Source organism: Otolemur garnettii, unplaced genomic scaffold (genome assembly GCF_000181295.1).
Source record: "Otolemur garnettii isolate 467f Iridium unplaced genomic scaffold, OtoGar3 scaffold00062, whole genome shotgun sequence".
Lineage (NCBI taxonomy): Eukaryota > Metazoa > Chordata > Mammalia > Primates > Galagidae > Otolemur > Otolemur garnettii.
The window spans coordinates 7,508,390-7,526,323 of record NW_003852457.1 but is presented as its reverse complement, the minus strand read 5'-3'; the positions used below and the strand labels follow the sequence as shown (position 1 = coordinate 7,526,323).

General features: G+C 38.5%; 1 protein-coding gene across 1 annotated transcript in view; it reads right to left on the bottom strand.

Annotated features, from left to right (window-relative positions):
* LRRC6 (leucine rich repeat containing 6) overlaps nucleotides 1–17,934 on the bottom strand; it is an 88,967-nt gene that overhangs the window by 39,578 nt on the left and 31,455 nt on the right. The window contains exons 6-10 of the mRNA XM_003792870.2: nucleotides 16,187–16,375; nucleotides 12,955–13,032; nucleotides 8,309–8,374; nucleotides 4,429–4,498; nucleotides 3,658–3,753 (exon numbers count right to left, since the gene is read on the bottom strand). Coding sequence (XP_003792918.1) covers nucleotides 3,658–3,753; nucleotides 4,429–4,498; nucleotides 8,309–8,374; nucleotides 12,955–13,032; nucleotides 16,187–16,375 — 499 coding nt within the window. The remainder of the gene's footprint in view (nucleotides 1–3,657; nucleotides 3,754–4,428; nucleotides 4,499–8,308; nucleotides 8,375–12,954; nucleotides 13,033–16,186; nucleotides 16,376–17,934) is intronic.

The window sequence follows — 17,934 nt, the reverse complement described above, 5'->3', positions numbered from 1 at the left end:
TGTTATAGCTTATTAATGAAGAAAAAGTAGAATTATTCCTAGTCTATCTTACATAAATCATCTCATCTTCAGCCAAGCACTTCTAAAATGCTTTTTCCTTAATAATACATTTATTAAAGTTTTCATGTGTTTTTTATGTAAAAAGTTTAAATAGATACACAAAGGAGTAGTGTATGCATACCATGGAATATTATTTAGCCATAAAAAGATGGAGACTTTGCATCTTTTGTATTTACCTGAATAGATTTGGAGCACACTGTCCTAAGTATCTTAAGAATAGAAAAGCAAGCATCCCAGGTACAGAGCTCTAACCCAAAGCTAGCAGATCAGCAACTACAGACCCACACGAGAGAAAAACACAATTACATTTAAGAAGGGAGAAGGCTCGCTACGTTCCCACCTATTGGATACAATGTAGGGGTATATGGGACACTTTCTGGGGGAAGCATTCAATTCCAACTCAGGCTTTAGACTCTATCATAGAAAGGTAACCTAATTGTAAGTACCCTCTTATTAGCCTGAAATTAAAAATAAAGGAAAATGAAAACAGAATGTTAGATTAATCTAAGACTCATAAGCAGTGACAGTAGAGGTTTTTTCAGTAATTATTTGGCATCCTGCAAGAGGTACATAAATTATGTCTTGATTTCCCTTTAGGAAATAGCAGAGCTCCTATTTAATCTTTAGCTTTTCAGTTAGAAGCTTCAACAACAACAAAAAAAGGCTGCTGATCATAGTGTCATGCAAACGTCTATATCAAAACACTAAAGTAATTCTATTATTGCTTAGATTTCCCTACAGGATATTCTAGTCATTATAGAAGTCATTCCTTAATTTGTTGTGGTCACCAAGGACAACGTGATTCTTACAGTTGTGTTTGTTATTTCACTGCTTGACAACAAATTGTATTTGCTGTTTTATTGTCTCAGAGTAAAAATACATTAATTGGTTATCTATCATCTGTTGGAAATTGGCTATAAGAAAATGCAGGATTATTAAATCATTATGAAAATCTTATTGGTTAATCAAGTTTATGCTTTTTGTAGCAGACACTGCCACCCCCATTCTCCTACCTGGAGAACCCCATATTGACTGGTTTGTCTAGTCTTCCCCTTTGAAATCTGAGTGACTTGGGGGAAAGTTGACCCCACCTCTAGCTCATAGGATGAAGTCTGATTAATAGAAACTAATCAAAGTCTAGTTGTCTGTCAGTATCTGTGGGGGACTGGTCTCAGGACCTCTCACAGATATCAACATCCACTGATGCTCACGTCGCTGATATAAAATGGTGCAGCAGTTGGATATCTCCTATATACATCCTCTTATATGCTTTAAATAATTTCTACATTACTTATAATACCTAATAAAATGTACATACTATGTAAGTAATTTTTATACTGTCTTGTTTAGGTAATCATAACAAGAAAAAGTCTGTATATGTTAAGTACAGATGTAATTTTCCTCCCATATTTCTTTTTTGTTGTTGAGACAGAGTCTTACTTGCTTACCCTCAGTAGAGTGCCATGGGGTCCTAACTCATAGCAATCTCAAACTCTTGGGCTTAAGCAATCCTCCTGTCTCAGCCTCTCAAGTAGCTGGGACTACAGGCACCTGCCACAACACCCAGCTATTTTTTAGAGACGAGGTCTTGCTCTGGCTCAGGCTGGTTTTGAACCTGTTAGCTCAGGCAATGCATGCACCTTGGCCTCCCAAGTGCTGGGATTATAGGTGTGAACCACCGCACCTGGCTATCCCACATATTTCTTTCTTTCTTTTTTTTTTTTTGTTATTTTTCCTTTTATTAAGTCATATATGCATAGATCATGAATACATTTATGCCTTTGTGGGATTCAATGTGTTGATTTTTTGTACAAATTGGAGTGCTTACTTCCAACTAATCAACATAGCTTTCACCTCATTTACCTAATCACTGTGTTAAGACATTTGTGTTCTATACTTGATAGACTTGATCTGTACCCTTGCAATATACTCCCTAGGTGTGGTCCCACCGTTTACCCTCCCTCTATCAACCACCACCCTTCCCTTCTCTCCTTTATCCTGAGCTATAGTTGTGATTCATTTTTCATATGAAAGTGTGAGTGATTATAAATTGGTTTCATAGTAGTACTGAGTACATTGGGTATATTTTTTTCCATTCCTGAGATACTTTACTAAGAAGAATATTTTCCAGCTCCATCCATGTAAACATAAAAGAGGTAAAGTCTCCATCTTTTTTAAGGCCACATAATACTCCATGGTATACATACACTACAATTTATTAATCCATTCATGGGTCGATGGGCACTTCTCTGATTCCTAGTTGGATGAAATCCATGGATGCCAAACCCAGGGTTACAAAGGTCCAACCGTCCTATCATCCCTGTGGCCAGAGATTGGTTTAATTGTTCAGGATTATGCTAGTCAGGACTTGATAGGCTCTTCAGCTAAATGGAACTAATTGGTGGAGAGGAATTTTTTTTCTTTTTTGAGACAAGAGTCTTATGTCACTCTCGGTAGAGTGCCATGGCATCACTGCTCACAGCTACCTCCAACTCTTGGGCTTAAGTGATTCTCTTACCTCATCCTTCTAAGTAGCTAGGACTACAGGTGCCCACCACAATGCCTGGCTATTTTTTTGTTGCAGTTGTCATTGTTATTTAGCTGTCTTGGGCTGAGTTCAAACCCGCCAGCCTGTGGCTGGCACAGTAACCACTGTGCTATGGCCACCAAGGCAAGTGCAGAGGAATTTTATTCCATAGTAAAGGAAGAAATCCTCTCTGTGTGTCTCTTTCTCTGATTCTCTTTCTATTTCACGCAAAGTAAGGGCAAAAAAATGTGTTGCCCAAGTTACTATATGTGCACATCTCATGGAAAGAAACCAATTTTAGGACAAAGCTGACCTATCAGAAACACCCTGTCCCTACCTGCCTGGAGCCCTCCCTACCTTCTCTTCTACTCTTTTAAGAAATAAAACATTTCATTATGGCTTAAGCCAGTTTTATTTGGTGTTTCTGCAGCTTAATCAGGAAACACTCAAGTCCTAACTCAATCATATGACCTGTAATGAGGAATCCAGATACTCTCTATATACAAATTATTATCATCATCATTATAATTTAGAGACAGGATCTCACTCTGTTGCCCAGGCTGCAGTGCCTTGGCATGATCATAGCTTGAACTCCTGGGCTCACGCAGTCTTTCTGCCTCAGCCTCCTGAGTAACTAGAACTATAGGCATGTACCAACATACCCAGATAATTTTTCATGTACTTCTTAGAGAAATGAAAAATGTACTTCATAGAGAAGAAAGAGATCTCCCTATGTTGCCCAGACTGGTCTCAAACTCCTGGCCTCAAGTGATCTTCCTACCTTGGCCTCCTAAAGTGCTGGAATTACGTGTATGAGCCACCATGACTGGCCACAATTGTTTCCAATTTAATTTCCTTAAGTTCTCTCAGGGAAGGATAAGCCACTTCAGGACCCAATCATGCCCTTATCCTATCTTTTGACAATTATAAGCATTTGTTCATCTACCTTTGTTGGTCTAAATAGATTTTCTAAGCACTTTGATCAGAAGTCATCGTCAGTCTTGACAGATCAAATTCCTTGAGGAACCAACATACCCAGACTTGAAATTGAGCCAAATGACATTACCTACCTTGGGCATGCAGATAACCAAATGTCCTGTTGTCTGAGATCTTTTAGCAAAGCTGCTATCAGGTTTGACTTCTGCAGGAAGGACAAGCTGAAATGGCTGAAAATAAGCAGGAGGTGTCATCAAGACTAGGACCGTTACAGGAGAAGGTTATTGCAAGAAGTGTTTTCATTATAAATTCAGGATAAACCATTCAGTTAAGAGATGTGTTTAGATGTCAGGGAAAAAGTAATACATGAGCTACGCCTGATATCCATAACTATTTTTACCAGTTTTAACAAATAATCTAACAGTTATCAATAATAAACAATGAAACACTTATGGGTCCATTTATGGCTAAACAGTAATTTATAAATAAAACTTATTATAAAACATCAACATATCTTCCCTAAGTCTTCAAGCTAATGCACATGAATCAGCAAAAGTTCTGTTTCAAAAATGATAAAATTATAGTTGCTAGGAAGGAAATTATTGACAATTTAGAGTAAGTATACTCCATGAATGGGCTGTCACCCATGTTATTGGCTTTGAAAAAAGTACAGCACAATGGACACAGGTTTAACATATTCTGTCAAGCTACATGATGGCCAGCAGCCATGTTCCCTGTATACCATTCCATGGAATAAAACCATGTGCCTAAAAAACAGCACTCTGATTGGGTTTCTTTTTCTATTTTCATAATACTGTAAAAAAAAAAAAATTAAGACAACATAGCTTACTTAATTCAAGGATTAGCTTTGAAAATTGAAATAGCCTACAGGGTCACTACGTTACCTTGCCTTTGACCATTACTCGCACGTAAGTCGGCTGTACATCAACATCAATTAAAGAGGTATCCATGTACCTGCGAAATTAAACACAATCTTACCATTTTCGACATTATGTTTAAAGCAGTACGAATACAAGTTCACACACATAGGACCATTTAAGTGAAGTAAGTTTAAAATTTTCATGCAAAACAAGTCTTTAAATGTTGTCTCAAGTTAATCCCCAGACCAAAGGAAATTCAACATATCAGCAATTTCATTTTTAGACCCACAAGTACATTTGGCATTGATTGCCCCTAACCCAAAAATATCTGAGGTCTAAAACACCAGAGCTTTGCAAAAAACAGCTTGCCATGTTCTTTCATGAATATTTTATTTTAAGCCCCTAAGACTTGAATAGCCAGGAATGCTGAATCTACTCTGCTAGAGGCCTGAAAGCATCAGCGCCTTCTCCTTGGTGGTTCTCAATCCCCTGCAGATGTTCTGCAGCTGCCCTGCTGCTTTCTGTCCTGGAAGCCCAGCCTGCTTCTCCCCTAGAAGGACTGCCTGCTGAATAAGCAGAGCCTTCCATTTATGGCAGTGATGACTCCAAGATCAGGTGGCAATTACTCTCCTCAACTCATGAGCAAATGAAAATTGAGATTTCACATCACTAGTCAAAGTCAGAAGTTTAGCCACGTAACTATTTTTACATACAGTAGAACCTCCATCGTTAACCACCTCCCTACACTGGCCACCTCTTTCAGCTGACCTGATATTCACAGACTAGATATGCACCCCATGCACGGATCAGTACAATAGGCCTAGTACCTTGTGTTGACCACCTCCGTATGTTCACCAGTTTGTTACAGTCCCTTGGGTGGTCAACTTACAGAGGTTCTATTGTATTTTTAAATACTAGTTGTGAATTGTAGATAAGGCAGTGCTGATTCAAAAGTCACAACTATTAAGGCAGAGAAGCTCGTGCAGGGGTTACAGGCACAGGCTTGGGAGTGACCTAGAAACGTGGGGAATTGTCTCCACTCCCTCCTGCATATTTACCTGGAGCACAATCCTTAACCCCTCCAAGCCTCAGTTTTGTCATCTGTAAAATGAGGATAATAATAGTTCTTATCCCTTAAAATCGCTAGGAAGATACACGCAGAATGTTATTCTAATGAAGTATCATGATATATTGTTTAATAAAATTCTTATAATAAAATTGAGACAAAGTTTTCCACAGCGTCATGTGTAATATCTCCCGCTTTAACGGATTACGCATTCTTTTCTGTGTTTAGGTTTCCTAGAGTGTTCATCTGTCTTTAGTTGCAAGGCCCATCTCTGCCAGGAACAATCTGCCACTTCACTGCAGAGAAAACTACTTCTCAACCTTCAATTTTCATTGCTCATATCACCACCTCTCTCTGACCACCCTCATACCACCAACCAGCAGACCCCACCCACCATTATTCCCTGTCCCTGAAGGCCAGATGAGCTCTCAATATGCTGCCTGGGCAGGTCTTCTCACTTTATAAGTGCTTATCAGAGGCCTATTTAATATCTGTCCCCATAGGGGAAGGTGACAGGGGAGCGTGACTGGTTTTAGAATATGCCAGTCACAGTCCCCAGTAACTGGCACACTGCAGTGATTCTACAGATATTTGCCAAACAAAGGCAAAAAGCAGACATGAAGAAATGAATGACCTTTCCTTTATATACTGACAGGCCAATAGAAATAAATAACAGGGAATTTTAGCATAATTCATTTAGACGGTATCATGGAATGGAAGGCCTTTACTACATAGACAGGAGAAGTATCACTATCCTTAAAATTTGTGAATGTGGGGATGAGGAAAGTTTCCATCAGAGGACAGAACAGGAAGCAGCCCACAGAGCTGAAATTGAAGAGTTATGGATTCATTAAACTCCAGAAACAAGGCCTAAAAATGGAAAAGCTTAAAAGAATGAAACAGTGAATGTTTAACTAAAAAACAAACAAACAAACCAACAAAAAGCAGAAAGGAGAGCTTGGACTTGGGAACCTGGCTGAACAAAGAGCATGAAGTTATCTGGAGAGGAACTGGAAGCTTTTAAAGGCAGGTGACCTGACAGCAAGTGGGCAGGAGAATTGACCTGAGGTCTGCTGTGTCATACACCAATCTGAGACGGGGTAGCACGGAGAGGAAAGGACCACACTAAGGCTGGCCCCAGTTCGCAAGAGCCATGGTGGAAACAACTCAAGCATTTCACCATTAGAAGGTGAATGGTCAGATGAAATTTGGTGTATCATGTAATGGAACAGTATTTGGCCGTATAAAGGAGGGGGATTCTGATGCCCGCTACAGCATGAATAAACCTTGAAGACCTTATAGAAGTGAAAGAAGCCAGACTAAAGGTTGCATTTTCTTTGACTTCATTTATGTGAAGTATCCAGAATAGCAAATCTACAGAGGCAGAAAGCAGGCCAGTGGTTGCCATGGGAGGGAGAACGGGAAGCGACTGCCAACTGAGGATGAGGGCTCTTTGGGGATAATAAACATTTTACGGAACTAGACAGTGGTAATGGTTGCATAACACTCTGAATTTAGTATTGTGCTGTACAATTTGAAATAGTTGAAACGCTAAATTTTAAGTTACGTGTATTTTACTACAATTACAAAAGCAAAGTTGGAGGAAGACCTGGGGGTTAATGTTCTGGGTCCTCCAATCAGTTTCCTTTGACAAGACTTATCCTCTGAAAATTTATCCTCTTGTGGGTAATTCCAGGAAAACAATCCTTCCTACCTCCCAGGGTAACTGAGAGATTAAATAAAATAGAGCACCTAAAAAGGCATTAAAAAGAGAAAAGCTTTTATTATAATTCATGCATGAAAAGTCACACTCCCATTATCAGTATTCATTCATTTTCACTCATTTATTCATTCCTGTACATCTAACAGGTGCCAGGCACTATTTTTCATGCAAGAGATATACAAAGAAGAATAGAACAAAGTGCCTTGACCACAAAATTTTAAGTTTTGTGAAAAGGTGAGGAGAGATAGAAGGAAGTTCTGGGGCAAAGGTAGGGATTGGTTTTTGTGGACTGTGAGGCCTCTTCAATAAGGTGACATCTGAACAGAGGCCTGAAGGACATGAGGCAGCAAGCCTCAAGGACACCTCAGGTACCAGCAATACAGGAAAAGGGCAGCACACACCAGCAGTCCCTGAGATGTCGTAAGTGGACACCGAGCATGCCAGAAGGATATTAGACGGTGAGCCAGAACATAAAATCTTGGAGTGAGGCAGAGTGACCTGGTGTCTTCAGATGACTCCCTATGACAAAAGGCACAGAGTGGTACAGGCTGAGGGTGACTGGCATTTCAGGAAGGTGAAAGGGACAGTAGTCTAGCTGTGGTGCTGAGGAGCAAGCAGAATGCCTGTGAGCCCCTGGCTCCCCAGAATAAAGAGAGGGTGAGAAATCTTTCATGATGTGAGAGAGCAGCAGGGAAGAGGCATCTGCCTGTGACAAAGCAGCTGCTTGGTGTACCCCAGGTCTCTAAGATGGGACTGAGGGAGGGGAGCCGCCCACGTGATGCTTGTTAGTACAGCAAAGCATACTGGGAAAACAGGAATTTAACAGCAAAGAGCAGGGGGGATCCTTATGGTACCAGCACTAGAAAATAGCAGGGCTCTGAGGATTATTTAAACTCTGCCTTAGCTATTCCAGTTATCATAGCCAAGCAATTTTGAGTTTATTTACTTTTCATATTCATGTTTTTAGAAATTATAGCAAGTTCTCTGTCTTAAAAAAATCAGCTCTCCATTTAACTACATGACAAATAAAATTCCATTTCAAAATGTTTCAGAACTCAAAAGATTGCTACTGAGAAGGAAAACAGGCAGAAATGTCAGTAATAAAATGTCTTTACCTATAGACAGCCAGGTCCAAGATGATCTGGTTACGTTTTTCATCATCTTTCAAAGAGAATTCAAGTCTAGGAATAATTCATTTAGGAGAAAAAGATGATGTCTTTAGGATCCTGTAAAATAACCTCATCACATAATCAAAAATAAAGTTGATAATAATTACACAATAATCACCAATGACAAACTTATTTTGATAATTAGATAATAAAAATTTGATGTTAATTTTAAAATTTCAAAAGAAATGCACAATATATTAATAAAATATTTATGCTTATGTTGTTTAAATCTGAGAGTCTTAAGGTAAATTACATGCAAAAAGTTAGCTTTGGTGCAGAGCTAGAGACATCTGGTGGCTAAAGTTTACTTTTCCATTTCATGGGTTTGCTAAAAGCAAACTAAAATACCAGAATTATTTATAGAGAACTAAAAGTTGTATTAGCCCCCACTTTACCCAGCGTTCTATTCTGCAAGTTTTATACAATCCTGTCCTCCTTCCTTGTTTTTGCCATCTTTGTTCTTCTCCTTTCACTGTGGACCTTTCCATTGCCTGGGGAAAGGCTGGGACCTCTCAAAGTCTATTGCCTCTGTTTTATAGATGAAGCAATGGATCCAAGGGGGTTGGCACAGCTGGGGAAGAGGCTGCAGGACGCTGGATAGGTGGGATTTCACGGCCCTAAGTCTTTCAACTGAACCCTGTGGCTGAGTCCTAGGTACACCTTCCACACTAGCAACCTACTTACTATTCAGAATTACCGGGTCAATTTTCTTGAACATTTCACTTACAAAGTTCATATGTAATTTACAATGTAAAACTATTTTAAGTTGCACATGAACTTCGTGGACACCCTGTATTATTCTATAAAATATATAACCCAACAATATTAAGGAACATAAGAGAAACTGTTTGAAAAAATGTCTAGTAGCAATAGACTTGGCTGTGAGCAGTGAGTCTGCTTGTGGCAGGCACTATCTCATTGTTCCCAACAATCCAACCATGTGGGACTTCCTCAGCATCTCAAAGGACCCAGGCATGTTTTTATCTCATCTCAGGAACCTTTTCATGTGCTGTCCCATCTGCCTTGACTGCTTATTTCTCAATTCTCCAACCAGCCAACTTGAATTCTCTCCTTGAACATTTAAGAGGTAATTTCAAAGGGGTTTTCTATGGCGAGATAGCAATTCATCACCTAGTATCTGTTCTCCCTTTATATGCAGTGAAATGAACCATGATTTTGACTGGTTTATTCTACAACCATAGGATATAGAATAAAATCTACAATTTTCAGCCTCCCTTGCAGCTAGGTATGGTCCTGTGAGAGAAGGGGTTGTATGATACTTTCCAAAGATTTTCCCTAAAAAGGGGAATGTGTGTCCTTTCTTTCCTTTCTCTTTATTCAGCTGAGTAAAATAGATTTTAGGAGGTCAAATGATACACCATGGGGGCTACTTAACAAAATACTGAAATTGCTTGCTCTGAAGCCAATACTCTGAACTCCAATACAGAGGCTGCTGGGTTTGGGTAATATTGAAGGAAGAGTTCATAGGGCTCACTGATAAAATAAGAGAAGAATCAAGAATGAATCCAAGATTTGGGGTTTTGACAAATGAGCAGATGCTTGTTACTGAGATGGAAAACATTGCAACACCACACAATACAGCAGAGAGAGGGAAGGCATCAGGAGTTCTGTATTAGTCATGATAAGTTTTGCAGTAACTATTTTATAATTGTATCTACAAAGTGCCGGCAAAGAACTAATTGAATAGACAAACCTTGAGCTCAGGGAAGAGGCTGGATCACGTTGTGAAGAATGTAAAGATAGTCATTCAAGCCATGAGATTTGGTGAGATCCCTGAAGAGTGGAAAGAGGAGACAGCTGAGGAATTTGCCCCAAGGTACTCAGGACACAAAATAAAAAGGATCCAGCAAAGTACAAATGATGAGCTGCCACTAACATAGAAGAAAAATCAGAAGTAAAAGGAAAAAAAATACTTTAAGAAGGAAGGTAATGATCACCTTGATCCAAATCTGCCAGGTCATGTAAGACAGGGACTAAGATTTGAACAATGAACACAGCAGTGAGGTGACTAAGCCTCAACATGATGGAACGCACAGGAGTTTCGAGAAGGAGCGTGAAGTAAGAAATGGAAACTGAGCACAGACAACTTTGTTAAGAATTTTGGCCACTAAGTCGGGGCAGGGAAATAGAGCGGAGGCTGGAAAGGAAACTGAGGAAGGGAGGTTGTTGTTATTTCTTTTAAGATGGAGGTTATTATAATTTGTTTATATGTGGGAAAGACTGATCCAGCAGAGCGAAGAGAAGAAATAACTGAGAAGCCAAGTCCTTGACAGGAGAGGGAACGGGATGGGGGGCCAGCAGAGACTGACTTGTGATAGGAAGTTCACCCAGAGCAGCCAGAGAGAAGAGGATATTTGGGACAAGCCCAGGCATGGTAATTAATTGCTGTTGGAAGGAAAAGAAAACTCCTGATTGCTTCTGTTTTCTTGATGCAATAAAAAAGAAGGTCCTTAGTTAAGACTGTGGAAGGGTCAGGGAGTGGTGGAGGCACAGAGAGAGGAAAAGGTTTGAGAGCAGCCTACAGAAGAGCAGAGGAAGGGACTGCCCAAGAAGATACCAGGAGATTGCCAGAGTCCATTTGATATCTATAGCCATGAATTTATAGTCTATGACCAATGAATAGACATAAATTGCTTCCTCCAGCCACGTGGGAGGACCAGCCCAGGGTGGGTAGAGGCAAGATTAAACAGGACTAGGCTTTGTGAGGTGAGGATAATGGAAAGGGGAGAAGGACAAGAGAGCTAAAGATGTTTGCCAAGGACTGATTCTGTGATGAATCGTAAAACCAAAGCAGGGTGAGAGAAGCTGAGGACCTGAGGAAGTGGGGGCAGCAAGATAAACAGCAGAGTGAATGGATCCTGGTCTTAACGGGGCACATGACTGTGGAGTAGAGTGAGTCCCCCAGGAACACAGGAGCTGGTGCTCAGTGGAAGACTCGAAGTGAAAATTCCAAAGATGGAAGAGATTTTGATGGTAGTTTCAAATGAAAACAAAATCATGCAGCTGAGCTTAGTTGGAGAAAAACATGGTTGAAATTGAGGTGGATGAGGAACTGAGAGGCCAGGGCTTTGGGTGGATTGCCAATGTGTGTGATGGAGTCACCAAGGCTAACAGTGGCAAGAGAGGCAGAGAGATATTGGTCTGTGTGTAAGATCTTCAATGAACGGGGGGGCAAAGGGTTGAGGGCTGACCAAGGTGAGGGAGCGGACTATAGGAAGAAGGACTAAGATGGCTACAGGATGTGACTGTCCTGTGGTGCACGTAGTAAGGATGGAGGGCAGGCAGCAGCTTCAGTTAGTGAGAGAAGGAAAAGGAGGAGGATTTGGGTTTGGCTGGCCCAGACCAGCTTGAGAGGGCACAGGGAAGGGGCAGGGTCCAGGAGGGGGCAGGAATGAGTTGGATTAGTGCCATATGGCCATGAGATTCTGGATGATGGTGGATAACCTGGAAAGCAAGGAAAAGGACTGAGGCATGATGGGAGGAGGCAGTAGCTGGGGAAGCAGTGGGCAGTTCTTCAAAGAATCTCCCGAAGTAGAATTGATGTCAGGTACAGGTGAGGTGGTCTCACCAGGGGCATAGGGAGCTCTGAGGGTCTCCCTTCAGCACTGCTTCAGGCTAAAGAGATGGTTTTCCCACTAGATTTATAAACTCCATGAGGGCAGAACCTACTATATTCACTGCTCTGTCCCGAAAGCCAAGCCTAGTGTTTTGTGCTGCATTCTGTCTGCTGGATAAAGGAGGTGTGTATGTGTGATGGAGGGTGAGATTATAAACTTAAAAGTGGGTTAGCATGGGCAAGTCAGACACACCACCTATTAGCTGTGTGACCTTGGGCAATCACTTCCTCTATCTCAGGCTTAGCTTTTGGACCTGTAAGGAAGAAATGCTGGCTACCACACCTGGGAATAATTCAAGACACACCCTTTACCATGATAATGACATAGCAAATGAAATGACAAAAGTAATAGGTTTGAGTAATACAATGAAGTGAGATTTAGTCCATAGACGTTCTGGTCTATATTTTGACTGCAAAAGGCCTATCTGCCCTGCTTTCTAGTTAAACTATTAACAGAAAGAATAGCTCAGATATTACTATACTTGAGGATTTTTGGTTGGAACATTTTCTTTCTCATTAAATTAATTGAGGTATTTAAATCAATATCTTTCCTTAGCTCTCGAATGCTTTGCTCCAGAGTATAAAGTAGATGTGGAGGGGATGTTTCAGTGTTCTCAATCTGCTAAACACATTTCCAGGGCAAAGTTTTAAGAATTCATAAACACAATAATGCAAAGGCAATTTTCAGACATAAAACTATATATGGTCCAAAGTTCTCTGAGATTCATAAAAAACATTTCCATATGTTAAAATCATTTTCTGGATGCCAAGAAAATGATGCACTTGAAAACAATAGATGTTTTGCTTTTAAATATGCACAAAATGGCATTATTATTAAATTCATCAAACTTAAAAGCAGCCAATATGTCCTTTGCAGAGCAAACCTAGAATTGAAGCAACAGTTGGCCAACACCACAAATTTTGCCTCTTTACGTGTCTATTTGGCGTCACTTACTTGGGTTCGTTTACATTCAGGGGTCTCCCATCTTCCTTGATCAGGGTCCTGGGTGGCTTCACTTTCTTATTTTTTTCACTTAGGATTATGGGTAGGTGAGAACAAGGGGCAGTGGGGAGAGGGAAAAGTAAACAAAACAAATATAAAAGTAATAAATTTTTGTGAAATAGCTTAAAATATAGCAATATGACTTTTGTGAATATATCAATAATTCAATAGCAGAGAGCCCATTCTTTTAAGTTTATGCTGGGAATTGATAATCAGCCATGTTTTTATATGGTTGTATCTATAAAGCAAAAACGTTTTCCAGATAATTGAAATGGGAGGAAAATACTCTTGTTCATGAAATATCCACGAATATTTAAATAAGTCTACTTTATGCATGATTTACCCAGACAACTGTCAATCCTCCATTCATGTATAGAGCTTCTGCTTTAGTTAAAATTATAATTTTTAAAGTACCAAGTGGAAGCTATTCAATAGAAATGAAAGTACCAGCACATAAAGATCTATAAAAAAGGATATTTCTCAGCATTATTTGTAGTGGAAATGTTATGAATGGCCATCAATGGAGGAATGATTGGATTAACTGTGGTTTATTCATGCTATGAATTAATTTGTTGCTATTAAAAAGATATTTGCTCTTTACCTACTGATCCAGAAAAATGTTGATGATGTATTCAGTGAGAACAAACATAAAATATAAGTACGTTTTTGTTTTTTTAAAAAAAGACCCCCAAAACTAAATTTTCAGAGATAATTTTTACAATTGTAAAGGTTAAAGAGGTCTCTGAACACTCTTTATGTTGAAGGGCTGAATAGGAGGGAAAGAAAGGGAGCAAAGAGAAGATTCATAAAATCATGTGAAATAAAAATGCAGTACGTAAATTCTATTTAAAACATTGCTGAAAATACATAAAAACGCATATGTGGACAGGAAGTAGAAGACTAAGTGGACAAATTTGCTTAGATGATGAAATTGTAGGCAATTCTTTGCCTTGAATTTCTATTGCATTTTTTTATTGCATTTTTTTTTTTTTTTACAGTAGACAAAAGGGATTTCCATCCTTTATTAAGTTCTTATTTTAGGACATATCAATTTGTACCCTTAGTAAAAAGCATGGCATTAAAAAAACAAAACAAAAAAGATGAGTTTTTTCTTCTTGTTTCCAAAATTCATATCAGTCTCCCTAGATGATTAGGAGCAGAGTTAAATGCAAAAAGTAACACATACTGTACATCATCACATTTTCAGTTGAATTTTTCTCCAAATGGTACTTTTATAAATTAAAACTAAATTCAGGATCAGTCAATTATTGCTGGGTAATGAGGAATAAAGCAAGTACATAAATCTGGCAACTTAACCTTATAAGTCAGACTTAGTGACAAATTGGACGAGAAAGAAGTTATGATGTGGGGGGGTGTATGTATATACACATATACCCCTGTTACAAATTTGTGGGGGGTTGTCACCTTTGCAACAATCAATCAAGAGGAAGAATAGTAATTCATTTAAAAGTTTGGAACTGGTCATGCCTTTAACATCTCAACAGCGTATTTCTTTGTATGGTATTCCAATAGATGTCATTTAAGACTGTTAGCTGAAGCCTAGGCAAGAGTAAGGTCTATTTTGAGAATAGCATTTAGTATTTCCCAAAACAGTTTGGAAAATGGTGCAGATTATCTTTTATACTTTTAATATAAATTTTGCATCACTTAATTTTATTTTTTAATCATAAACATTTCCCTGCATCTTAAATTTGCTTTTCAGATTCAATTAAATATTTCAATGACCCAGGTAGGACACTTATGGGACATCTAGAAGTACTTGGCTTCATCCTACTCAATGTAGATAACAGCAGACTTAGGATCAAAAGATTGATCTTATCCTTGCTTTTTCCTAGTTAATGAAAATGGCTGTCTGATCAAAGAGGCAAACGTCTTGGGGACCCATTGGATTGGCAGATGATAACACCTGAATAGTGACTTAGACCTCCATACAATTCAGCCTTACTTTTATCAGTGTTAGAGGGGAAAAAAATTTTTTTTCTACTAATATTAGGCTCAATAGATTATGGATTGCATATATATTCTATAAATATGTACAACTTCCATTTCAAAGGACTCTTGAGCCTGCAAAGCACTTTCACATTTGTTGGTTCATCTGATTTTCTTAATAATACAGTGGGGTAGGTAAAGCAAGTATGATAATCACCATTTAACAGATGAGAAGCAACTGAGGAAAAGTTAGGTATCATACTTGCCACCGTCACATAGAGGGTCATAAGAGGCAAGACATGAATACACAGCTTCTGACGCTATTCATGGTTCTCCCAAGGCGCTACATGGACTCTCAGTGTATAAAGTAACCACAATTTACAAACAAATATTTTAGATAAAATTTGATTTTAATTGTTGTACCTTCCCATCTTTCTAATTAACAAAGTTTTAGGAATGCAATAGAGATTTCAAATAGTTTTTCTCCCCTTTTAGTTTCTTGATTTTAGCTGATAATCACAGGAAGAGATGTTACCTTTCACTTGAGTCATTGCCATGCAGATTAGTGTATTTCAGAGTTAACTGATCACATTCTCAAGCTCATGAATAATAAGTATTCCCATAAGTGATACATTTTACATACTAGACTCAAGCAATGACATCAAATGAAATGACATAGAGCCTACCTTTGAAAAAGCTACTCTGAAAATAATAGCTTAAGCATCTTAGCTTCTAACAAATCAGATTATATCTAAACAATTCAAAAGTGAAATCATACTGTTAAATGTCCAAGAGAGTTGTATTAGGAAAAATAAAATGCCTAATGAAACTAATTTCTAATTCACCATTTTGCACCTTGATAGAAAAGACGCAGGAACTCATCACCCCACAAAATGACCTTAGGTTTTTTTGTAACACAGTAACTAGTATTCCTAACCCAGGCCACGCTATGGTTAGACACTACACTTAGTTATATTAAAGGTGGTTAAAAAGGTAAAGACATACAAATGCAACCCCACCTAAAACACTGTAGTTCATAATGTTCTAAAGAAGGTATGATGATGTTAAGGAATGGGAGCTGATACAAATTCAACAAAAAGCTGCACTTTGAAAAATCAACATCTACATATGACAGCTAACAAAGATTTAACACAGATGATGGGTAAAATAATGTGCAATCACAAAAGTGAGTTTAGAGAGTGTTGCCTCTTCTCCTAGGAGAAGAATGGAATACCTTAATTTTTCTTGTTTTTCTCTTTGCTTTTCCATGTGTCTAAGAGTTTCCAATCTAGATTCAGGAGTAAACAAAGAGGGCTTATTCCAGAATTCCACATCATCTTCGCTTTCATCTAGTCTTTTTTTGTTGTCTTCCTCTTCTTGTGTTTCTGGTACTTGGAGGCGATCTTTGTTCTCTAAAGATGAACTAGGAAAAACAAACAGATACAGAGCACATAAGACCAAAAATGTATAGAAGAGTTTCATCCTCAATGTCTTAGATGCTTTTCTTATGTTTATCTTTTTGCCTTTGAATGTGAAAGTGACTCTGAAAGTCTGATCAGGCCCTGCTGGAGGGCACTGCCCCCGTGGCACTGGGAAGGCCCTCACCATTATCATCAGACCTTGCAGTAATCAGCTGCCAGGGTTCACAGACCTGGCTGATATGAGTTATCAGGATAGTTTTATAAAAAGGACAGACTGCTGGGCTCCTGTTGGTGAGTTTCTTTAGTAAGACTGGAGTAGGGCCTGGGAATCTGTTTTATAATATTTCAAGAGGTTCTGATGATCAGATAAGCATGGGGACTACGGGGCCTTAGCCATCACCCCACCTCCAGTCTTGTATCCATCAATTCCACTTCCCCCATTGCTCCTAGAGGGATCTTTCTCACAGGCAAGTTGGATCATGTTATTTCCAGGTTCTTTATGATTCTCTACCTACAAAATTCTCTTATGGGACATATGAATCCTTGCATGGTATAGCCTCTGCCTACTTTATTTTTCATAGATAACTTTGATTATATAGCTTTATATGAATGACTTCTGATTATATAGTTTTATATGGTAACAGCTCTCAGTTTTCTTTCATTTATGTTTTGTGGACTGTGAGAGAATTGAACAATGTCTCTATAGGCCACCATATGGGTATTATATAAGCTATTCGAGATAGACTCCAGAAATATTCATTGCACATCTTCTGTGTGTCAGGGACCAGAGATATAACCCTGGTCAGGACAGACCACAACACTACATTCAGGAGATCCTATTCTAGTGGCGAGAAAATGACATCATTCAAATAGTAAACACTGGGTATAGTGTCTCTTCCCTCACCTCTCCCTAGAATATACATCTTTAGAAAATGACATGAAATGAAAAAATTATATGAAGCCTTTAGTACCAAGTATATAATATAGTGAGTACCCAAGAAATGTTGGGTTTTCTTCTTGTTACTAAAATAAGGAAAGTTCATCTAGTTGATCTTCAAATAAGATGTTTTCTGAAGGGATGAACCAAAAATACTAGAACATGAAAAGTAAATAAACAGAGCATAGAATAAAATTCTGTTTAGATTCTTTACATAGAAAATGCACCTAGATATTTTAATAAGCAAAACAATATAAATTACTGAAAACAAATGCTTTGCCATATAGCTATAGTTCTTTACAGTACTGAAAAAATTCATCTACAAAGGGGAGCTATAATATCCTGGCTAATTGCCACTGAAATAATTATTTCCATTCTAATTTAAATGATTTTTCCCCCCTGGAAAGTGACTAATTGGTTCACTTTGACCTTTTGCAACCTAAAATAAAAATAATAAACATACAAATAACAGTACTTAAAAAAGTCTCAGAAATATCAGCTAATAACATAAGTCTCCAAAGGCAAAATGCATATAAATACATCAGTGGATGATAAAAGAGGATGTACTCATTAGGTTGTGAACAACAACAAAAAATTTCTCTTCAATCACTTCTCTAGATTTCT